This window comes from Gymnodraco acuticeps, unplaced genomic scaffold (genome assembly GCF_902827175.1).
Source record: "Gymnodraco acuticeps unplaced genomic scaffold, fGymAcu1.1, whole genome shotgun sequence".
In the NCBI taxonomy this organism is placed as follows: domain Eukaryota; kingdom Metazoa; phylum Chordata; class Actinopteri; order Perciformes; family Bathydraconidae; genus Gymnodraco; species Gymnodraco acuticeps.
The window spans coordinates 205,508-230,659 of record NW_022989944.1 but is presented as its reverse complement, the minus strand read 5'-3'; the positions used below and the strand labels follow the sequence as shown (position 1 = coordinate 230,659).

Sequence of the window (25,152 nt, the reverse complement as noted above, 5' to 3'; positions counted from 1 at the left end):
TCTCCCGTGTTATTCTCCAAAGTTAATGTAAACTTGAATAATGTACTTCATTTGAATGTAATCATTCTGTTGGTTGTTGTTTGTGGAAGCTCCAGTGAATGAGCCCCATTAACTGAGTTTTACACATCACTTTAAATGGAAGATCCCCATAGGCCCCTCCCACTCGATCGGATCGGTGATCGGTATCGGCCGATACTGATTCCGGCGATCTGCCCCAAAATTGGCGATCGGAGCATCCCTAGTAGAAACTGTGCAGAGTAGTCTATATGCAGTAATTGGAATATTGATGTGAGTTGCAAACAGATGAATGTTATGTATGTTCTTTCAAAAGTTCAGGTGTTTAACAGTCTGATGGCCTATGTAAAGCACTTTGGCTAAATGGCTCTAACACTTTGTATTTAAAACGCATAGGTCCTTGTTGATGATCCTAACCTCAATTTATTTTGTGTGTGTTTCCTTTCCCAGGTTAGTTTTGGACCGTAGAAGACAGAGAAGATGAGACCCGAAATGTGAACAGGACTGGCAATCCGTGACGGAGAACAACGTAAAAAAGGGAATGTACAATTTTCTCAACGGGAATCAGCATTATTTACACTTAAAGACAATGGAGAAAAGATTTTGTTGCTCTTTACTTTAAACGCAGAAAAAACGACAGACGTGCAACATAGAGGAACGGAGTACAAGAAAACAAAAAACGACAAAGCGGAATAAAAAACGAGACGTCGAGACCGATGTAGGAACTAAAGGAACTTTTCCGTAGAGAACAAAAGAAACAAACTTCCTCTCTAGGCTTTACTTTGATTTTCCTCTGACACCCTCAAAGTCTAAAAGTCTTTATAATCATCTGTATTATCATTTATCTGTTTGTTTTTTGTTCAATTGTTGCCTTAAAGAGGCGTATTGGGAGCAAGGAAAGGAGAGCATTTAGTATCCTCTCACAAGTAGTATCTTATGTTACGATATTAATGATATATTTTAGTCCTCATTTATTATTTTTGTATTCTCATCAGTATTTACTCATGAAATGAAATGGATGTATCTCACTTTATATTCATGACTTGGATTAATTTCTTTTTTATTTTCCATTCATTCCTGGAGAGGGAGGAGTGATGTTGTCGGGAATGTCAGGGTCGAGTTTTGCCACAAAGACATTATTGCCTTGGAGAACGGACATCTGTTGCCTTTCAAAAGTCACGTGAATGAATGAGAAATTAGTGTGTGTGAGAGCGTGAGTGTGTGTGTGAAAGAAACCGAAAAAAATGCCAATATCTTGGGTCTTTGATTCCATTTTTGGTCCTTTTTGAAAAGTGTTCTTATTTTTCATCACTTGGGGTTTTTACGGTACAGATAGTATTCATGGAGAATCCGATGGAACAATCTTATTTTTCAAAATACACAAAAAGGAGGACAGAGCCTTTCAAGAGGAGATGATAACACTATGGACTAATGCGTGTCCGCCATCTTTAAAAGGAAAAAGATCAACAGGACATGGAAGAGTTTTCATCGCGTGTGAAACGGTGTACTGGTTGCACGTAGGAAGTTATGAAAACATTTTTGGAACTGGAAACTTCGGAGACGTTGTCATATATGAACGCTGTGACCGATCAATGGGGAGTAAGCCTTACCAAGTACTTATGAATGGTTTAATTCATAGTGAAATCGCAGCGATATTTGATCGGGAGATGCAAAATCCATTCAAAAGAAGCATTGCCATAAAATTTTAAAAAGTGCGTCGTACATGGTGTTGTGTCTTTATCATTTTGTATTGTTATTCTTGTAAAAAAAAAAAAGACAGTTATCAAAACCATGCTGTATTAGAAACCTGTCAATATGTATATGAATTATGAATACACTTAAAAAATGCTTCAAGTACACTCTCTTCTTATTTCAGAAACCTATTTTTGTCACTTTTGTTGCACATAAAAAAAACACCTGTTTCAGTTTCTTAAGACATTTCTGCCCCAATTTCTTTCCCATTTTCACCAAACTCTGCCTCATGTTTTCTTTTGCATTCCTATTCTCAATGTATCTCTCTATGGCAGGTAAGTAGCTATCTCCGTCTCTATTTCTGTTTCCTTCACTTGTTTCTTCTGTCTGTTTTTCAGTTTCAGGGGAGTGGATAACTGACTCTTCAGTTCTGTCTTTAGAAGACATGAAGTTATGAATGCTCATTTTCTGAGTCTAGAAACTTCTACCTGGGCAATTCTGTGCTTCTGTCAATCTTGTGTCTGGAAGAAAGTGAGAGAAAAGTGAAAGAATCTGCCTAAAGAAACTAGGGCAACTTCAGGGTAAAAATAGACCATTTTATTCCAAATTCCCTAAGGTTAAAAGTTCAAATAGGTGTTGAAATGCAGATGCAATTTTCCAACTTTTGTAGTGGCAATTGTATTATGTTAATGTGTGCATTTACTTACGTTTTGTTATGGTACAAATGTAGATCCTTTAATATTATGGACCAATATGGTTTTCTTACAGTAGGACAGTCACTTCTGCAACGATGCTTCATGGTAAGTGGAAATAAGCTTTATATCTGTTCATATGAAAAACGTTTTTGGGTTTTTTATTTGATTTACTATTTAAATGTAAGCAAATGAAAGCTTTAGCGCAAGTTCAATAAGGAAGACCTAACACGAGTCACTTACACGTCACTCTATGGCTCCCTTCCCCCCTCATTAAATACGAGGGCGTCACCCCTCAGCAGCCAATCGCTGCACATGCTAAATTCCTTAAATGCCTGCTCTTCCTCCCTGTCAGTTGTCATTGCAGGTGACCACACGCAACCCGCCTCCACCCCTCTCGCCTCCTGTCTCCTTCAGGACAAAGCTAAACCTTCCTCCTTCAGACCGGTCTCACCTACTCATCACCACCACCAGTGGACCCCGGGGATTTCATCGGAGCGGTTCTTTCCCTCCTGAATGATTATCCTGCAAACCGGGGCCTTATCGCCAAACACCATTACATTCTCCTGTTGTATTATCATGGCAATCATTTCATTCATATGACGTGTAAACAATAAATATGTAATTCTTACATCACGTCTCTCCGGTTTGAACTAACTTACTAAGGTAACTAACTTAAGTTAATTGATAAGCCAAATGGTCAAAAATAAATCGTTACAAGTAATGGATCAAGAATACAAATACTAGCTTTTGATGGATAGATTGTTAGCCAACAACGTTAGCTAAAAGTAATAAAAAAGTAGCTGAAATTAATGAATAAACTGCTGAAATCATTATCTTAAAGTAATACACACACAGTAAGCCATTATTTATGAAAATACAGTTGATATAGAAAGCTAAAAGTAATTGACATGTAAAACAGTTGCTAACAGCGTAAACAGTTGAAATAGCTAACGTCATTCAAAATTGTTAGCTAAAACTAGCTCGTTAATTTGCTAAAAACAGTTTTTAAAAGTTAGTATAACGATTGAAGTTAAAAGTCCTGAAATACAAATGTAAATCAAAATGTAAAAGACATTTTACAAGATTTATATTAAAATATTTTCGTCCAAATCTAGAAGTAGAATGAAATGAAAACACTCAAGTAAAGTATGCTAACAAAATAGTATTTGTATAGGCTTATATAATTAGTATTTAACAGTATCCAGTTAAGTATCCAGAAGGATTAGGTTTTCTTGTTAACAGCTTAAAACCTTTGCAGTGAATGGAAATCCCTTCACTGCAAGTTGTCCCTGAACATTAGTGTTAACATATGGTACTGCAAAGCTATTTCCCCCAACTAATAGTATCTGTATCTGATATATGTATTCCCCATTTCAAGGTCATTTTGATTTTTCACATCAAAACAGTGAGTGAAAGAGGGATGGGGGTGAGAGATGGATCAAAAATAAGTCCAGGAATCATAATGAAAACAGATGGAACAGAGTTGTCTGCTCTGGATTTATACAGATGGATTAAAGAAGAGGACGGTGTGTTTGTGTGTGTGTGTGTGTGTGTGTCAGCAGGACAGCGGCCAAAATCCTCCATCACTCTGATATCTGATGAAGAGGAGGCCGGATGTTTCTGTCTTCACCTTCATCGCCTCACTCGATGAGAGAACTGAGGACAAAGTTAGAAGAAAAAAAAGCCGAAGGAGGTGAGTGATTTAAAAAAAAATTGCAGGTAAATTCCCTCCTTGACAACGGTGGAATTATTCTTTCAAGTGCCCAAAAAACGATGTGGAAACGGTTGAAATACCTCAAAGATGGTTAATCAATTGACAGCTTTCGATGAATATTGAGCTAAAAGTTATAGAAATGTGGATTAGCATAAAAAATCCTACTCAAGTAAAAGTACAAAAGTACTATAATCAAAATATAAATAAAGTTTGTTTGTAGTATGGCTGATTTCAGATACCAAATATATCAAATGTATTGGATTTTACTCAGCGCTGCATTAATGTGTAAAATTGGAGCTTATTTGAATTACTTTACTGCTGCCTAGTTTAATCTATAATATAACGTATAATATGACACTCCACTGCTGCTGATGTCAAGGTATAGCTTGAGCATCTGTCTCTTAGAGATGATAAACTATTAAACCTCTTTTTAAACCAAGGCTGTTTTGATTCAGCCTTGCAACAGTCTCCAGTATTGTGCTGTTTTTCTGTCACACTGTTTTTATTCTTTAAAAGAAATGAATCATGTGAAACTCTGGCACTCTCTTTCAAACACTATTCATCTCAGAAAATTGTGCAGCGCTGCTTCTCCTTGGTTACTAAATACGTGCTGGTGATATTTTTACTGACATGCAGTCGGGTATTGTAACTAAGTATATTTACTTTGGGTATTTCCATTGTATGCTACTCTTTACTTCTACCTCACTACATTTTGTGAGCCACTATTGTAATTTGTTCCCACTAAATGTATTTTGACAGTTACTTTTGAGATTAAGATTTGGTAATAAAAAAAATTGTTTACGTGAAAAACCTTTGACATAATCTCTAAAGATCAAAACAACTGAGAACATTATCAAATACGTTAAAAAAATAACATCCTAAACATAGATAATTTGTGTAGTAGATCATTGTATATATAACGGCAACATGCTGCTGTGACAAAAAAAAATCACAATTTGGGATCAAAAGATACATCAAATCTAATTTAAAGGGGACCTATCATGCAAAATGCACTTTTTGATGTCTTTTATACATAAATACGTGTCCCCGGTGCGTCGTGGAACTCACGCAGCGTCAGAAAATAAAACCCTCTCTCTTTTCCTCCGTACCCACATCTTTTAAAAACAGGGGTACAACAAGCGGATACAGATTTGCTGCCGATATGACGTAATTTCGGATGGTGGACCCACAGAGAGTTGCTATCAGAAACAATGCCTGACGTGTTGTTGACGTAATCTCGTCTTTGTTTACATTAGCAAGCCTCGCTAACACTCAGAGCTAACATGTACTGGAGAGCACAAAAAAGGAACTCACCTTGTGATAAACCTGCAAGAGAAAAAGCATTTGAGCTCCATACTGTTTCAGAAATAATCTTTGATGTGGTTTAAACAGGATGGTGTTTTATCACAACAGAATTTAACTTTATCTCCGGTAGAATTCTGATCAGGCATTAGCTCCGCCTCCTCCTCTTCTTCTTTTTTTTCAAGCTAAGGACCCAAAATCCGCGTTTCTCTAACAGGGCTGCAAAAGAGGGGTTTGAGGGATTTCTCAAATGCATGATCTGTTTGTATTTTGAGAAAAACACATCATAGACATGTTTTTATATATTTGTATATATCTGAGACCCATAATATATGCCTTAAAATAGCATGATAGGTGCACTTTAATATCGAGCTGACTTTCAGTTTTCCATATGTTTTGGATATTTGATCCTTTAAAATATGCACACATCTTAATGCACATCATGTTCATTTAATTCATTGAATCCTGCACACCCATTCGAATAGTTTGCACATTTCTCTTAGCTCTTTTAAAATCTACACAGCTCTCCACATTAAATTCTACTATTTTGTCCTATTTGTATTGTACTTAATTATTTGTGGATTTATATTTTGTGTACATATTTCTCTTATTTTTTCCTTTTATAATAGTTTTTACAATAGTTTATTTTTTATAAAAGCACTATTTTTGCTCCTGAATACATTTTACAGCATTAATGTATGCACAATTTACACCAAAGCAAAATCCTCCTAAGGAATATAAAAAGGTTAGAAAAGTGTCAAAAGAACTATAATTTCACGGGAAGACTAGGGGTCGAGGAATGTGAGAATGTGGTTAGGGGTCTTGAACAAATATAATGTTTCTAATGCTATTTTATGCTCTTAAAGATCCCCTATTATACTGTTTTTCATCAATATATAATAGGTCTCAGATATATCCAGAACCTGTCTCTGATTGGCTGAAACACCAAACAGATCATGGCAGCATCCCATAATCCCCTCTGTTTCAGCCCTGTTTCCAAAGTGCTGATTCTCTGTCTGTTACTTTAGATGAAAATAAGGAGCCCCTCCCCACGCCCCTCTGAGAGACATTTGGTTACAAATAACTCAATGGTGCTCTAGGACAGTGGTTCCCAACCTTTTTTCCCAAGAGCCCCCCCAAATGACTCCTGTTGGAAGTTGCGCCCCCCCCCCCCCCCCACACACACACACTAGGGGCGGAGGGGGGGGGGGGTTGCGCAACAGCGGTAATTAAAGTTTAAAAGTCTCAAAAATGCTACAACTACTGTCACAAACTGGATGAATGTGAAGTATTGTGTTAAAGGAGGATGAAAGCGTAATTAAGGAGCACTATTGGAGCGACTTTGATGGTTATTGGACTCAGGATTAATTTATTTAGATTCCCGCTGAATGAAGAAATTAGAGGACGGCGCAAGTGGAAACAATTCACAAAGGGATTAAACTGTTTAAAACACATGCTCAAAGTAAGCCGGATTTTGCCGATGTGTTTATGTGGATTCACAATTGTAATCGTAAATCGTAAATAATCTACATGGAGGAGACCGATCTGATCAGAGCAACTGTGACAAATAATCCAACTGAAACCGGCATGGACAATGACTATGTTTTAAAAATGCGCTTATCCAGACAAGCCTGGTTTGGACACTTAACGCGCAGAAGAAACATTTCTATTAAAGAAAGAATTATACATTTCTGTCTTTTTATGCCTTTAATACTAACTTGAATTTTTATTAAAATTAATTAGTCAATTATTTTTTATATTTTATTGTAATGTAGAGACAAGGCTTTTAGTGACAATCATGTATTGCCTTACAATTATATGTAACAAAAAAAAGTTTTAAAAAATAAAAATAAAAAGTCTAAATATGATATTTGGCCTCAAATCATCTGAGGCCTGGCGCCCCCCCCTGCGATCTTTGGCGCGCCCCCAAGGGAACCACTGCTCTAGGAGGAGATTCAGGTGATAAGGGGGGGGGGGTTTACCTTGGTTGCTGATTGGCTAATGGTTACACAAGAAAAAACACCGTTATGACATCATAAAGTGGCCAAAATCTGATCAGCTCATTTTCAGACAGGTTTCTATATAAATGGATCAGGACAAAAAGAGAGAGAATCTTTGTTCCTGAAACTTTCAGTCTCTTTCCACAGAGGGGACACATGTTGATGTAGAAGAGACATGAAGAAGAGGGGACACATGTTGATGTAGAAGAGACATGAAGAAGAGGGGACACATGTTGATGTAGAAGAGACATGAAGAAGAGGGGACACATGTTGATGTAGAAGAGACATGAAGAAGAGGGGACACATGTTGATGTAGAAGAGACATGAAGAAGAGAGGACACATGTTGATGTAGAAGAGACATGAAGAAGAGAGGACACATGTTGATGTAGAAGAGACATGAAGAAGAGAGGACACATGTTGATGTAGAAGAGACATGAAGAAGAGGGGACACATGTTGATGTAGAAGAGACATGAAGAAGAGGGGACACATGTTGATGTAGAAGAGACATGAAGAAGAGGGGACACATGTTGATGTAGAAGAGACATGAAGAAGAGGGGACACATGTTGATGTAGAAGAGACATGGAGAAGAGGGGACACATGTTGATGTAGAAGAGACATGAAGAAGAGGGGACACATGTTGATGTAGAAGAGACATGAAGAAGTGGATTTTGCATAATAGGTCCCCTTTAATGTCTTCCATTTTTGTAAAGCACTTTGTAATTGCCTTGTGTTGAAAAGTGCTATATAAATAAACTTGCCTTGCCTTATGTGTAAACCTACTTGACAATAAACCTGATTCTGATTCTCTCTCCACCTGTTCCCCAAGGCTCCATCTAACCCCCAGATGAAGGCGTTTGTGAAGCAGATGCGAAGCCCCCGTCTCTCCTTCCTCCAGACCACGGCCTCCCTCTTCATGGCCGGCTTCGCCCTCTTGTCCTCCTTCTGGTGCGAGGGGAAGCAGAAGGTTCCCAAACCACTGTGTTCTCCGGTCAAACACCAAAACTGCATCCCCGTGCCCGGAGTCGCCAACGCCACAAACATCCAGTTCTCCTGGGAGACCGGAGACGACCGCTTCGTCTTCCCCACCTTCCACACCGGACTCTTCCTCATCTGCGAGGAGAACATCTACAAAGACGCCTGGGGTAAGAGATTCTATCATCAACGCCTAAAATGATGAAGGCACTGACAAGGTAGTCCACCACGGAGCTCCACAGGAGGTCTTTCCTCCCAGTGGCGCTCAAACATACTTTCATATTTACCTCCTAACTAAGATTGAATTAAACTTACTTATGGTCAGTATCAGAAAAGTTTTTGTTGTTATTTCTGAACGTATATATATTATAACTGAGATCTTCGGTAGATAATGATAGGAATACGTTCTTACCTAAAATTAAATCAGGTTTGTTTGCAAGATATTTAGTCTATGCTGATCTGATAGAGAAAAACCCTAAAGTGCATCTTTGGCTGGACGGGAAATCGTGACTGAAAGGAAATCAACTCTTTTAAATAGAGACTATACTCCCCATTTTCAAACGACTGAAAACAAATAAAACAAAGCAAAATAAAATCACGCAACATAAAAAGATATTAAGCACGAGTGAAACAAAACATTTAAAATGATATGGACTAGTCTATAATCATTACTGTTGTGTTTAGAAAGAAGTCATGTTTCTTCAAAGGTGAAAACAAGACAACAAAATCAACTCCTTGTCAAGTCAGGGGAGAATAAAATGATCACAAAGAAAGGTAAAAAGTAAGATTTACAGTCAACAATCAGCATTATGTTGAGATGTTCTAAACCGTGGTCATAAATGTTGATCAGGTTTTGTGAAGTCGATGATATTCTGAAGGAGAGATAAGGATACAGAAACAGGAAGTGAGAGTAACTGTGGCACCAGTGCGATACACAATGAAATAGGACAGCAATCCAAGGTGATGAAGTGAAATGAGGCCACGGGTGGGTTCACTTGTATTTGTGTGTGTGTGTGTGTGTGTGTGTGTGTGTGTGTGTGTGTGTGTGTGTGTGTGTGTGTGTGTGTGTGTGTGTGTGTGTGTGTGTGTGTGTGTGTGTGTGCACAAAGAGGATTATCATCTGTGTGTGTGTGTGTGTGTGTGTGTGTGTGTGTGTGTGTGTGTGTGTGTGTGTGTGTGTGTGTGTGTGTGTGTGTGTGTGTGTGTGTGTGTGTGTGTGTGTGTGTGTGTGTGCTGCTCACAGAGATTTAGACTTCCACAGCATGATTATGGATTAGAAACCCTGAGAGAGAGAAAGGTTAATGGGATTCACAAACATCGGCGGGGTTTTAACCGTCTCATTTGAGGCTGATTTGCAACTGATTGCAAGGATTGAGTTTGAATGAAACCGCAGTGCAGCCCAAAGTTTTTAACTGACCTACTAGGAGGTCAATATATACATAGAAATAGATCCTTATTATGGTTAATAGTTTGCTAATGGTTCGAAATAAAGCAAACACAAATCATCCTTTCTGCGCCAAGAGGTACAGATGTCCTTCTTTATGTCAGAATACCTTTATTAGTCCCGCAGAGGGGACATGTGCATCGTTACAGCAGGAAAGAGCCACAGACAGCTTAATGTTACATAATGTTAAAAAGTTACGATATAATACAAAATATTATTTAAAAAAAAAGTTTAAAAAAATACTTTTAATACTTTTAATCCTGTAAAAGTTATTAGGATTTAGCAGCCAGGTATATATTACACAGTTATTAATGGCATATGTATATTGCACATATGGCACATATGGCACATGTATACATGATGGTATTATTTGATAAGTAATGTTACACATGTTGTTGAACCATAATTTGTACAACTTAAGCAGCAGTTTTCACGTGACAAATTGCATAGCAACGCAACTGACATTTATTTAGACAATTTCGTTTAAACTGCAGACTATTTTCTTGATTAAATCAATGAAGTCCCTAAAATCAAAGAAAATAGTTTAATTTTATCTCTTTAAATGTCTCTCTTTTGTGTATCTTTGGCCAATGTAAAGCTTTAACGGTACGTCCACACGGCGGCGTGCGTTGAAGCTTGCCGGTGAGCTTGTCTGAAGCTCGACCACCAACCAATCACATGAATCCCCCGCCCCGGACACACAAGCACGCGGTTTGATTGGCTAGAGCTTGTACTGGCATATGATTTGATTGGCTGACGCTTCCGTCGAAGCTTCAAAAGTAGAACATTGCTCAACTTTTGAAGCGAGCAACGCGAGCAAAGCGAAGCGACGGAACCACAATGCAGTTCGGCAAAGTGTGACGTCACCCCATTCAAAGTGAATGGGCAGAAGCGTTGACGCTTCAACGCACCCCGCCGTGTGGAGTGACAATTGAGGGACACACATAGGCGAATATTTGGACTTTCCTAGTATTGATTACGATTAAATAAAAACATTCTGGAATACTGTCATTTAGAATTGAGTTTCAGAGTCATTACTAATACACACACAAGAAAAAGTAGGCCCTCTAAGCATTTAAATGAATATCAATGAGTTATGTAGAACGGTGGCCCTGAGAGCTCTGTGCTGAAACAACATAGGCAAAAGGCAATGAAGACAAATCTATAAGACCGCTCATGCACAGCATTTAGAGATAAACACTGCAATGGGAGAGAACAAATAAATACCAAAAAAAGCTGCAAATTGAGTTTTCAAAAACTTGAAATTGGTTATTTTTCTCACACATTTTCTGTTTGCATCTGCGTTGTTAAGTCCCAGTGTGTGGAGTTTATGGGCCAGCGTAATTTAGAGGCATATGCGGTCCTCTGATTATTGCAGCTGGCATGTAAACACTTTGGTAAACAAGCCTCAAAGAAGCTTAACCGCCTGCAGAACAGGTTGTTCCTATTTTCTCCGAAATGGCTTTCCTAGCAGTGGAGGAATGTTAGGAACCTTGACTCAATAGCTTGGAGGACTCAAATGCACAACCCAGAGACAAAAAAGGTTTGAAGAAAAATAATCTTTACTTGCAAAAAACAAAATCACTCTTTTAGAGGAAATAACAAACTGACAAAAATAAAGCGCTCTCATGGAGGAAAAAAGGCAAAACACCGAATCTCTTTAAGCGATGGCTTGGATCTGGCTTCTTGGGGCAATGAACAAGACGAACCGACAGCTAACAAGGGGAGACAGGACAATATATACATGAGGTAAGTGAGCACAGGTGGAAACAATCAGGGGCGGGGCAGGGCAGACACTGACGATGGCGGGAAAAGGGACCAGAGCAGGAAGTAAAGGGGCCTGGAATGAGACAAGGTGAGTACAAAATAAAACAGGAAGTGGAATATAAACTAAACTAACATGAACATGACGATCACAAACATGACAAAATTGACGGGACACTACAAGGAAGAAAAACACTCAACGTCAGTGTGGCTGAAAATAAATCATTTATGTAAAAAATAGAAACTACAATACTCATTTTGTGCAGATTCTCAGTTGTATTGTAAACCCACTCCCGGCAGGTTTAATCCGAACAGATTCTATAATCTGCTATCAGTTTAATTTAACTGTTCCCTCAATCTGACCAATTTGAAAACACATGCACAGCATTGATAACAAAGGGAGTAAAAGCCACCGCGTTTTAAGACAAACAAACTCAATTGTCTCACTTTTCTAAACGCTGTGAATACGTAATAAGCGTTCTACCTTTTCTTGTTTTTGTTTGCATGTGTTCTCCTTTGTTTGAACTCTCAGGGCCACCGTAGATTTTAGCCTCAAACAGCTGTCATGCAAACACATTGGCAAAAGAAAATGAACTCGCTCGGAGGAGAAAAAACACAACTAAAAGACAAAAATCATTCATGTAAAGAAACTCAAATAAAACCCAACAGCGGGTTTAATCCGAATAAATCCTATAATCTGCTATCAATTTAATTTAACTGTTCCCTCAATCTGACCAATTTGAAAACACATGCACTAAAAAAAACAGCAAAGTGAGAAAACACAACCAACAAAATGTCACCATGTTGTTGTTTTGAAATGTTCTCGATGCTTTGCACATCGGTGTTCTCCTTTGTTTGAACTCTCAGGGCCACCGTAGTGTTTAACCTCAAACTGATGATGGCAGCTGTCATGCAAACACTTTGGGCCACAAAGAAGCTTAACCGTCTGCAGAAACAGCTTGTTCCTATTTCTATAATGTTTCTATTTGATAGTATTGCCTTCAGTGGTGAGAAGAAACTCCTACGGGGAGAAAACAAAATGCTTTCGTGTTGAAATAATAAGTTAAATGAAAAACAAGACACACTCACAGTCTTGTTTGTGTTTACTACTCAGATGTTTCCCGTAGAGCCGTTTCCACAAATCTGATAATCTCCCAGCAGTTTATAGCAGGACGTGAACACTCTTTACCTCCTTCTGGTTACTCGCACAGTAATTAGATTGCAGTGTTCATTTCAATGTATAAATGCACTTGATGCACAGAGGATTCTTTTGAAAGGGGAAAACAGAGTTTGTGAAATATCAGAATACTTTCATCATCCTATTTGATACTGTTGGTACTTGTAAATGTCGATAGGTATGTACATGTAGCCCTGTAAATATGATGTCCTTTATTGTTTTATGTTGTGTTATGTTTCATGTGGAACCTATTTGCTGCAGGTCCCTTGGAAAAGAGATCAATGATCTCAATGGCACCTACCTGGTTAAATAAAGGTTTGAAATGAAATGAAATCCCGCGGGTAATTGGGTTTGGGGACAGTTGCTGCATTTGAAATAGAAATCAATAAAGGAAGAAGAAATAAAATAAATAAGAATTGTACGGAAGAGGATTAGGGCCACCGTCAAAAGTGTCACGGATAGTTATATACTCAGTAAAGTAAACATGTCCGCATTGTACTACAATATATCACTGCTGTGGGGGTCACTTTAACATCTCACTATTAAAAAAACGATTTGTTTTAAAATATCAATTTAATGGTTTATTTTTGTGTTTTTTTTATCTGTCTTTTGATTCCTAGAGGAGAAATGTCGAGGGTTTTATACTTTGACTCCAGGATCTGAAGTAGGTAAATATCTTCATCACGTTCCCTTGTGTTTCTTTGTTATCTGATTGTTATCCAAACCCTTCATCAGTGTCGTCCTCCTGCCTGTGGGTTGAAGGCCAAAGATTCACGAGGGAAGTCTTAACACAGGTTTAAATATCAAAGATGGGTTCTGGTAACAGTAAAACAGGAACATGCGTTGTCTGGGAATTCAAAATGGATGAAAGAGAAAGATGAAAGGAATATAAAAAGGTTAGAAAAGTGTCAAAAGAACTATCATTTCACGGGAAGACTAGGGGTCGAGGAATGTGAGAATTTGGTTTGGGGTCTTGTCAAATATCTGGAACAAACCTGCAGGTCTGCTGCAACTCTGACTACTTTTAAATCCAGGCTGAAGACTTTCTTCTTACTTTTTTAACTGAACTATTCACATCTCACACTGCACTGTCACTTATTCACGTTTCATTGTCTTTGCTTTTTAATGTTTCTAATGTGTTTTATGCTCTTAATGTCTTTCATTTGCCTAAAGCACTTTGAATTGCCTTGCCTCCCCAGCGATGATGTGGTTTTCTGTCACTCTGGAGATCCTGTACGTGGCTCTTCTGATGATCAGCTGTTCTCTGCTGTCGGTGCAGCTCTGCATCCGGACCTTCTGCCCGTCCACGCAGCGCTGCGGACAGCTGCTCAACGCCTTCGCTGCTCTCTCCACGGTCCTGGGAGGTGAGGATGATATTTAAAGGTCTTCTATCATACAACTTTTTAATACGATAATTCTTGAATGGTCAGATCAAGTCTGACATTTGACTTGCATCACAGCAGCTCCATGTGTAACATCAACAGACAGATATCAAGACACAATACATGAAAAACAAACATTTAACATAACAGCACGATCAGTGAGAGACAAGCTGCTCAAAGAGCCTTCAGCGTGCATCTGATCTGGATTCAGCTCTGTGTCTACTGAGAGGACTGACTGGAGCACAAAGGATGCTTCAGTCTGACTTCATTGAATCTCCCATTAGATGGTAGCAGTTCATATTCTCTGTTAGAGCATGCTTTGGGTCCCAGATGATGTTGGACAGTCTTATTAGGTTGTTATGATATGCTGACTGAGTCAGAAAGTCTTTGACAGGGTGGACCAACAATCTTTGAGCAGATTTTTAACAGGTGGAGCAGTTTTGACTTTAAAGCTGTTGACAATGTCCTTTATACACAAATGTGTGTGTAAGGGAACTCACAAAGGGTCAGAAAACAAAACAAAACCCTCTCTCTTTTCCTCCGTACCCACATCTCTAAAAACGTAGTACCCCTCACTGCAGTGCGCAGTACCTCAAGCCCCTCCTTCTCAACCTTTGAGGCACGTGACTAACGGCCCCTCCTTCTCAACCTTTGAGGCACGTGACTAACGGCCCCTCCTGACTAACGGCCCCTCCTTCTCAACCTTTGAGGCACGTGACGAGCTTCACAGTTCTGTTCTGTTAATCATAGCGTCAGAGTATTAACTATTTTAACATATTAATATAAATATATATACCTTTGAGACACGTGACGAGCTTCACAGTTCTGTTCTGTTAATCATAGCGTCAGAGTATTAACTATTTTAACATATTAATATAATGATACCAATGATGATGGCGAGTGATCTGTCGCCATGGCAACGGCATTTAAAAATGTAAAACTCAAATTAAACACATTAATAGCCTTCAAAGCATATTTTAATGTCTATTTGCATGTTAATTGCATCAATTATTTCAGTTATGACTTCAAGAAAGGGCCTTCATTTGTTTTTTAACTTTTTTATTTGATTTTAATTTCAGTGTCAATATTGTATATTTACTCACTTTTTACTGAAAAACATGTGATATAAATGAAATCATATCACATTATTTCCTACCAGTATTTTAAAAAATATATTAAAAAAGTGCCATCGTATTGACAAATTGATAGAATTGACAGGATAATATCAATGGTAATATAATACTGTGAACAGAGCCATTCCGCATGTACTTCTACTTTTGATACTTCGAGTACATTTAGCTGATAATACTTATACTCTTTTACTTAAGAAACACTTTGAATTCAGGACTTTCAATTTTATTGAACACAGAGACAGGGACAGGACAAAATAAAACACAGACAGATTCTGACAACTATTACATTTTGAGGCATTAGTGAACCTAATACAGATTGTAACAGTTCCCCCCCAGCAGCGCTCACTCATGACGCATTCAAATTATGGCCTGCTTCTTTTGTGGAACCTCTTCATCCTGAAATATATTTCACAAAGACAGGTTACATGTTTAACACTCACACTGGTTCAAGACTTTATCATTTGTGATTCAACAACTTATACCTGCATTGCCTTTTCCTCCCGTCGCCTCTTGCAGTCTTGCGACCTCTGTTGTTCAGACCTTGGTGAATGAAAGACAAACATTACAAATATTAATTAAAAATGATATAGTCAGGTTACAGTGTAAGAAATAGTTTCACGAATGCAAATGTAAATTGTAAAATTAAGAGCTGGGCAGGTGCTGCAGTGAGCAGGTGAGATGGTGGGGTGAGCTGGGCAGGTGCTGGAGTGAGCTGGTGAGATGGTGGGGTGAGCTGGGCAGGTGCTGGAGAGAGCAGGTGAGATGGTAGAGGGAGCTGGGCAGGTGCTGCAGTGAGCAGGTGAGATGGTGGGGTGAGCTGGGCAGGTGCTGGAGTGAGAAGGTGAGATGGTAGAGGGAGCTGGGCAGGTGCTGCAGTGAGCAGGTGAGATGGTGGGGTGAGCTGGGCAGGTGCTGTAAGTCGCCCTACAGTCACAGCGTTTGGCTCATGTGAATAGACATGCCGTAAAAACTGGCCCCTATTAATTATGGTCTGTGAGCAATAAAGACAATGAAAATGGCTTGCTGTTCTGCAGCTTAAGCCACACTTAACAATTGTGAACTCTGAAAACAAGAAACAATAGTAAAGTCAATAAGCTTGAAGACATTAAGCTCTCATTGTAAATAATGTGAAAATACAGACAGCTATACCTCTGTGCCTCACAGAAGAATGGCTTTTGGCATGGTATTCCACCTGAAGCCTCTGACCCTGGTATTGGCAGAACGGGCAGTGATAACTGCCAGAATTACAAATATACACTTTTGGGCTCCCATCATGGTGTAAGTGTGTGATGTGTTTCTGGTCAAAGAAAATAAACACAAACAAAATGGTTAGGCAATAGGCAGGAATAAAATAAGCTGCATATACATTTATTTTGTAAAAATCGAATTGAAATATAGTTTATGCATAGTTTTTTCAGGACTTTGCTTATACAGCAATCCTACTATTACATAGTATAGTTATTAGTTCTCAAGTAGTGCAAAAATAATATAAAGACTTTCCTAAAGTTTTCAGGACTTTGCTTATACAGCAATCCTACTATTTTGAAGCAACACAAATGTAGTTTTACTTAAAATCAACACATTTTAAACCGCAGCAAAAACAAATAGTTAATTTATTCAGGGATACGACCATACTTGCCAACCTTGAGACCTCAGAAAACGGGAGCATTTCAAGACTTTGAGTTGCGCGCGCTGCTAAAGTGACGTGCTACCATGGAAACCAAACAATGGTGTAGCTGTATTAAACAGTCCTGAGTAAATCTGATTTAGTCAGAAATCGGGAGAAATATGACCATGGGAGGAAACCGGGAGAGGGTGATGAAATCGGGAGTCTCCCGCGAAAATCGGGAGGGTTGGCAAGTATGGAGACGACAGCAAATAAGTGAGACTTAAAATAATATAAAGACTTTCCTAAAGTTTTCAGGACTTTGCTTATACAGCAATCCTACTATTTTGAAGCAACACAAATGTGGTTTTACTTTCAATTAACACATTTTAAACCGCAGCAAAAACAAATAGTTAATTTATTCAGGGATACTTACCTCCATCGTGACAGAACTGCTACCCCGGAAACAGGATGTCACGTGCCTCAAAGGTTGAGAAGGAGGGGCCGTTAGTCACGTGCCAGGAGGGGCTTAGGTTGAGAAGGAGGGGCCTAGGTTGAGAAGGAGGCGCCGTTAGTCACGTGCCTCAAAGGTTGAGAAGGAGGGGCTTGAGGTACTGCGCACTGCAGTGAGGGGCTTCTCCTAAAAACGGGGGAACAACGGAGTATATTTGCGTCCGACATGACGTAATATCTGAAATGTGGGCTGGCTTTACACCCACGGCACTAGGGCTGAACGATTCATCGATTTTAAATCGAAATCGCGATTTTAAATGATGCGATTACCAAATCGCAAAGTCTGCGATTTTAGGTTTTTTGTTTTGTTCTTCTTGTGTGTCAGTCATCCACACCAATCAGAAGTGCTGTGCTCCACATGTACCAGCCATTGTTAACCAATCAGAAGTGCTGTGCTCCACATGTACCAGCCATTGTTAACCAATCAGAAGTGCTGTGCTCCACATGTACCAGCCATTGTTAACCAATCAGAAGTGGCCCATGATAGAAGGTGATAGACAGATTGATCCAATCACCTGCCAAGTATTTTTGAAACACTTTTCCAAATGGCTTCCAATGGAGCTTTCCTAGATGGTTTGGTGAAGTCCGGTTAGTAATGCTCCATCATGTGTTTAAATCTATTACAGGGTGAATCTTAAACTGACTTTAAATTGACTTTAAAGCAACCCAACGGAAGTTTCTTTCACTCGTAGCTCGGGCTGCGGGGGTGCTAGAGACGGGAGCACGTTGATGCGACCTTCCTAGCCGGAGATATGGCCACATTTTACAATAAACTTCCGTTGGGTTGCTTAAAAACAAATATCGCAAATCGAATCGCAATATCTGTCAGAAAAATCGCAATTAGATTATTTCCCCAAATCGTGCAGCCCTACACGGCACTATCAGAAAGTTGCTATCAGAAACCATGCGCGACATGTTTTGGACGTAATATGGTATTTGTTTACATTAGCAAACATCGCTAACACTCAGAGCTAACCTGTACTGGAGAGATTATGTGTAAAGAAGCTGGAAATAAAAAAAGGAACTCGTCTTGTAGTAAACCCGCAAGAGAAAAAGCATTTGAGCTCCATACTGTTTCAGAAATAATCCTGCAACAGGACCAGTTGACTAACATTAGTTTCCTGATTGTGTGTTCCCAGGTCTGCTTGGGATGGTGGGTCACATGATGTTCATGCAGGTGTTTCAGACCACCGCCTCGATGGGACCAGAAGACTTCAAGCCTCACAGCTACGGCTACTCCTGGGCCTTCTAGTGAGTCCATTAAACACACTTACATATGTTCTGCTACTAGGCATGGCACGTGTATTTATATAGCACCTTTCAACACAAGGCATTTCAAAGTGCTTTACAAAAATGAAAGACATTTACCACATCCTGACTGAACGCTTCTTAACAAACACAGTAAGAAACAGGCAAGAACAATATTTTTTGACATAAGATACTAAACATATCCACATCCTGACTGAACACTTCTTAACCCTTATGTTGTGTTCGGGTCTCCCGTGACCCATTTCAAGTTACAATTATATAATAACTACGCTCTAGTTTTTTTTTTATCGGAACGAGGCTTCATGATATCCTCCACAACAGCTATATAAACTCTACAGAACAGATTTTGACCATTTTAGCCAAGTCTGAAGGTCTGGGGAGACCCAGCAGAATAATAACAGAAAAGGAAATAACTATTTATTTAAAGGTAGGGTAGGTAATTTTGGAGAAACCAGCTCGAGTGCGCTAGAATTTGAAAATGCGCTCATGACCAATGAGGGCACGAGATAAGTTTGTGCACAGATGGAAGGCTGACAGGCAGGTAGGCCATCCAGTTACTTTAGCCGGCTCAGATGATTGGTCGTGCTTTTTACAGCGCCACGGCTTCCACAGATGACATTTCTTTATGGATTTTTTGTCAAAGCACTTCATATATTCATTGCTATCGGGATGTTGAAAGCATTCCATGGAATATAACAACAAGTGTATCTCGAGCCGGTTTCTCAAACTTACCTACCCCACCTTTAACACAAAAGATACTAAATATATCCACATCCTGACTGAATGCTTCTTAACAAACACAATAACAGAACAAGGAATAACAATATTTTTTCAACATAAAAACACAGGAATAAATCAGAGAGAGGTGCAGGCCTTAAGGGGTTACGAGCATTAAGAATTAGTGCAGGAGAAGCATATTACAAAACGGCATCTTGAATAATAAAAGATTATAAAACGTGAATAACACAGGTACATGAATAAAAGTGACAGTGCAGTGTGAGATGTGAATAGTTCAATTAAAAGCAGTGGCAAAAAGAAAGTCTTCAGGCTGGATTTAAAAAATAGTCAGAGTTGCAGCGGACCGGCAGGTTTCTGGTATTGTTCCAGATATTCGGAGCATAATAACTGAACGCTGCTTAATAACTGAACGCTGCTTCTCCATACTAGGCGTCTCTCCATTAAAACAATGACAAAAGCTTCATTAAACATGGGAGTTACTGTCTTCATTACTAACGTCATCACTGATCATGTCGTTCTGTACGCCAGGTTGCCACTAAAGTTTGTTTTTGTCTCTGATAACTCAAGATCCAGACATTTTGGAGCTTTTTATCTGAAGTCGAGGTCTCTGCAGAGAACTAAAACTTCTCTGAAAGTCTCAAGAATCAAAGTCAGTCAACTTTGACTTGGACCATAGAGTACTGAGGGTTTGTGAGTTAACTTGCAAAGCATATTTGAAAACCATATTTGTCGCTCCCTTTGGTATGGAGGAATGTTTTCAGGACTTCCTGCTGAGTCCTTGCCTGACAAACTTAAATTCTTGACATGGAAACAAGCTTTTCCTCGGGCCCCGCTCTGCCCAGACACATTTTTTCTACATCAATTCCTCCAAGTCTTCATGTGGGATCACTTCACACTTCCATTCAGTCTTCTCCTTTTCATCCTTTCTTTGTAGCATCACAGTTTTACAACCACAGCTTCTGCAGTTCTTTTTGGGAAGCGTTTCCTCTTTGTGTTTAAACCGTTTAAACGTGTTCGAACAAAGTCTGCATGGTCCATTTCCTTCAAGTAACATTTTGAATGGAAAAGAGTCTCAGGCTTTGCAAGAAAGCCTAGTTATGTAGGTATATCCTGTACTTCTAGGAAAACAGCAAACTACTTCAAAATGTCTTCTAAATAGAAATAAAGCCTGCTGGAGCCGTGGGGTCAATACCTGTTTATTAGTTTAGATAAGCTAATAAGAAATGGTATTTTTCTGTTTTACATTTCAGTATAATTATTTTTTTTAAAGTTGCAAACTTAGGAGTAAAATGGGACAACATGTTTTACCTTGTACATTTTTATGTAAGAACAGAGTTTTTATTTTCCAGTCAGTTTACTTTCAACTGGGAAGTTATTTTTCCTCTGAATATGACCTCGATCACAATGATTTTTCCTGCGATGGCAATGTATCATACCATTGGATATAAGAGAATTTCTTGAGAGCCTCTCTTCTGCTCTGAGAGGTGGTCTTGCTTTTTTGAGAAGAGGAAATCATGCTAGTTTTCCAAGTCGTTTTCCTTAAAGGTCACCTATCGTGCAAAATCCACTTCTTCATGTCTCTTCTACATCAACATGTGTCTCCTCTTCTCCATGTCTCTTCTACATCAACATGTGTCCCCTCTTCTTCATGTCTCTTCTACCTCAACATGTGTCCCCTCTTCTTCATGTCTCTTCTACATCAACACGTGTCCCCTCTTCTTCATGTCTCTTCTACATCAACATGTGTCCCCTCTTCTTCATGTCTCTTCTACATCAACATGTGTCCCCTCTTCTCCATGTCTCTTCTACATCAACATGTGTCCCCTCTTCTTCATGTCTCTTCTACATCAACATGTGTCCCCTCTTCTTCATCTCTCTTCTACATCAACATGTGTCCCCTCTTCTTCATGTCTCTTCTACATCTACATGTGTCCCCTCTTCTTCATGTCTCTTATACATCAACATGTGTCCCCTCTTCTTCATGTCTCTTCTACATCAACATGTGTCCCCTCTTCTCCATGTCTCTTCTACATCAACATGTGTCCCCTCTTCTTCATGTCTCTTCTACATCACCATGTGTCCCCTCTTCTTCATGTCTCTTCTACATCAACATGTGTCCTCTCTGTGGAAAGAGACTCTGAAAGTTTCAGGAACAAAGATTCTCTCTCTTTTTGTTCTGATCCATTTCTATAAAAACCTGTCTGAAAATGAGCTGATCAGATTTTGGCCACTTTATGATGTCATAACGATGTTTTGTCTTGTGTAACCATTAGCCAATCACCAACCAAGGTAACCCCCCACCCCCACCTTATCACCTGAATCTCCTCCTAGAGCACCATTGTGTTCTTTTTAACCAAATCTCTCTCAGAGGGGCGTGGGGAGGGGCTCCTGATTTTCATCTAAAGTAACAGACAGAGAATCAGCGCTTTGGAAACAGGGCTGAAACAGAGGGGATTACTATAATATAATATATTATAATATATTGCACTCGTCAAAGTCCTCAATGACCTCCTCACCTCTGCTGACACTGGTTCCCTCAATATTCTCATCCTCCTCGACCTGAGTGCAGCCTTCGATACCGTGAGCCACAACATCCTGCTCACCCGACTCAGGGACATTGGTATTGAAGGTATTGCACTCAGATGGCTCCAGTCCTACCTCACTGAACGATCCCACTTCATCTCCCTCCCCAACCACTCCTCTGCCACAGCCTCAGTCATCCAAGGCGTTCCTCAAGGATCAGTACTTGGCCCCCTCCTCTTCATCATTTACATCCTCCCCCTCGGTCAGATACTCCGCCACTTCAACCTGGACTTCCACTGCTATGCTGATGACACTCAGATCTACCTCAGCACCAAATCCCTCCATGACCCACCCCTTACCCACATCGATTCCTGTCTGACAGCTATTAAAACTTGGATGCAACATAACCTCCTCAAACTGAACAGCAACAAAACAGAACTCCTCCTAATCGGCTCCAAATCCACCCTCAGCAAGGTCACTAACATAACACTCACCATTGATGGCATCATTGTTTCCCCCTCCAATCAGGCACGCAACCTTGGCGTAATCTTTGACCCCACCCTCTCCCTCGAACCTCACATCCACCAAACAGTCAAAACCTCATTTTTCCACCTCCGCAATATTACAAAAATCCTACCCTCTCTCACCCGCCCTGCAGCCGAACGACTAATCCATGCCTTAATTTCCTCCCGCCTTGACTACTGCAACTCACTTCTTTACGGCATCAGCACTACATCCCTCAACAGACTCCAACGGGTTCAAAATGCAGCTGCACGTCTCCTCACGCATACCAAATCATGGCATCACATCACCCCAGTCCTCAAAGACCTCCACTGGCTTCCTGTCTCCCATTGCATCAACTACAAAGTTCTGGTCCTCACCTACAAAGCACTCCACCATCTGGCCCCCCCTTATCTCACAAACCTTCTCACTCCGTATCAACCCCCACGGTCCCTCAGATCCACCGCAGCCGGACTCCTATCCATTCCCACATCCACACTCTGCAGCTTTGGGGACAGAGCCTTCTCAGTGGCAGCTCCTAGGCTCTGGAATTCCCTCCCCCAAGATCTTCGTGACTCTGAGTCCCTCACAGTCTTTCAGTCCCGCCTCAAAACACATCTTTTCAACTCTGTCTACCCATAAGCCCCCCCCCCTCTCAATCAACTTCCTCTTGACTGCCTTTTTATTTTTACTATACTTACTTGTTTGCCTGTCCTTGTTTGTCTACCCTCCCTCATACTGTATGTCTTTGAGTTGTGAAAAGCGCTATATAAATAAAATGCATTATTATTATTATAAAAACAGTATAATAGGGGACCTTTAAGTCGAACTCTGACTGGCCCCAGTATGCACCCAGTCACTCCCCTTCTACAAAGTAACGTCCCAGTGAAACCCTTCTGGTCTGTGTCTCCGTCAGCATGGCCTGGTGTGCCTTCACTCTCTGCATGTCAGCCGGAGTCTCTACCCTCAACAACTACACCAAGACCGTCCTGATGGTCGGCCCGCGACGGACCTCCAGCCTCAACGCCTGCAGCTTCAACATCGTGGGTTTGCTGCCTCCTTACTACACCCCCGTGAACCCCGCCCTCACCTCTCCCCCGTCTCCCCCCCGGATCTCCCACCTGTCTCCCTACTACAAAACCCCGTCCGCCAGTCAAAGGCACTCCGACTCCCTGCCTCCTCTTCCTCACTCCAACTCCTTCCCTCCTCCACCCTCCCATCTCGCATCTGCTTCCTCCATCCATCGCCTCTCGTTACCCTCTCAAACGCCATCATACCCACCCTCCGTCTCCCCCCGCCTCCCCCTGCAGGGACACCAGGAGAGCCGCTACGATCCGGGAGAGGACTACAGCCCACTGTGAATTATACTGCTTTTATTCAGACTGGAGTCTTTCTTTGATAGCAGGACTTGTGACTATAGGGTGGTGCAGCGATGATTTAAGTTAGCAATTTTCGACACTCAAGACATAACCAAATATATAACAAAATAGAAACACAGACATACTGCTGATTGAAGGACTTATTATATTGTTGTACAACAGTATAAGAGCCAGAATACTTGCGTCAAATCCACCAAGAGTTTATGTGTCTGTCTAAAGAATAACAGAATCTCACAGGTTTTATACACTTCTTTTTAGTTTACACAGCACTATACCTTTGGACCTTTTCCAATCACATGTTACAAGATCCTATGCTCAATAACACCCTGCAAACATTCATGGTACAAAGGTCTCTTTAGGCAAGGCAAGGCAAGTTTATTTATATAGCACTTTTCAACACAAGGCAATTCAAAGTGCTTTACAAAAAATGAAAGAGATTAAGAAAATGGCATTTAAAATCAGTCATTAAAAAGAAAAGATAATAAAAGAAACATTAAAAGAAATAATACATGGATAAAAGTTACAGTGCAGTTTAAGATATGAATAGTTCAATTAAAAGCAGCGACAAAAAGAAAAGTCTTCAGCCTGGATTTAAAAGTAGTCAGAGTTGCAGCGGACCTGCAGGTTTCTGGGAGTTTGTTCCAGATATTTGGAGCATAATAACTGAACGCTGCTTTACCATGTTTAGTTCTGACTCTGGGGACAGAAAGCTGACCAGTCCCTGAAGACCTGAGAGATCTGGATGGTTCATAATTTAGCAGGAGGTCAGAAATGTATTTTGGGCCTAAACCATTCAGTGCTTTATAAACCAGCAGCAGTATTTTGAAATCTATTCTTTGACACACAGGAAGCCAGTGTAAAGACTTCAGAACAGGAGTGATGTGATCCACTTTCTTAGTGTTAGTGAGGACTCGAGCAGCGGCGTTCTGAATCAGCTGCAGCTTTCTAATAGATTTTTTAGTGAGACCTGTGAAGACACCATTGCAGTAGTCGAGTCTACTGAAGATAAAAGCATGGACAAGTTTTTCCAAATCTTGCTGTGACATTAGTCTTTTAATCCTAGATATATTCTTTAGGTGATAGTAGGCTGATTTAGTAACTGTTTTAATGTGACTGTTGAAACTCAGGTCAGAGTCCATGACTACACCTAGATTTCTGGCTTTATCTGTTGTTTTGAACATTGCACACTGAAGCTCAGCGCTAACTTTGATACGTTCTGACTTGGCTCCAAAAACCATTACCTCAGTTTTATCTTTGTTTAATTGGAGAAAGTTCTGACACATCCAGTCATTGATTTGTTCAATGCACTTACTCAGTGTTTGAATTGGAG

The 25,152-nt window shown here is 40.0% G+C and overlaps 2 protein-coding genes across 2 annotated transcripts in view; both read left to right on the top strand.

The window, feature by feature from the left end:
* tcf20 (transcription factor 20) overlaps nucleotides 1-1,949 on the top strand; it is a 21,660-nt gene extending 19,711 nt beyond the window's left edge. The window contains 1 exon segment of the mRNA XM_034210220.1: nucleotides 466-1,949. Coding sequence (XP_034066111.1) covers nucleotides 466-470 — 5 coding nt within the window. The 3' untranslated portion in view covers nucleotides 471-1,949.
* A 6,316-nt stretch (nucleotides 1,950-8,265) lies between these two features.
* On the top strand, nucleotides 8,266-23,804 carry LOC117542500 (germ cell-specific gene 1-like protein). Its single transcript, XM_034210209.1, has 4 exons — nucleotides 8,266-8,563; nucleotides 13,978-14,142; nucleotides 18,552-18,663; nucleotides 23,360-23,804. Exons 1-4 carry the CDS (start codon nucleotides 8,266-8,268, stop codon nucleotides 23,802-23,804), a joined length of 1,020 nt encoding a protein of 339 aa, XP_034066100.1.
* The last annotated feature ends 1,348 nt before the right edge of the window (nucleotides 23,805-25,152 follow it).

What these genes read in the sequence shown, in the direction of transcription:
- LOC117542500 (XM_034210209.1), top strand. Translation starts at nt 8,266, where the DNA reads ATGAAGGCGTTTGTGAAGCAGATGCGAAGCCCCCGTCTCTCCTTCCTC. An exon ending in CATCTACAAAGACGCCTGGG is followed by an intron (nt 8,564 to 13,977) that starts GTAAGAGATTCT and finishes TTGCCTCCCCAG; the next exon opens with CGATGATGTGGTTTTCTGTC. An exon ending in TCTCTCCACGGTCCTGGGAG is followed by an intron (nt 14,143 to 18,551) that starts GTGAGGATGATA and finishes GTGTGTTCCCAG; the next exon opens with GTCTGCTTGGGATGGTGGGT.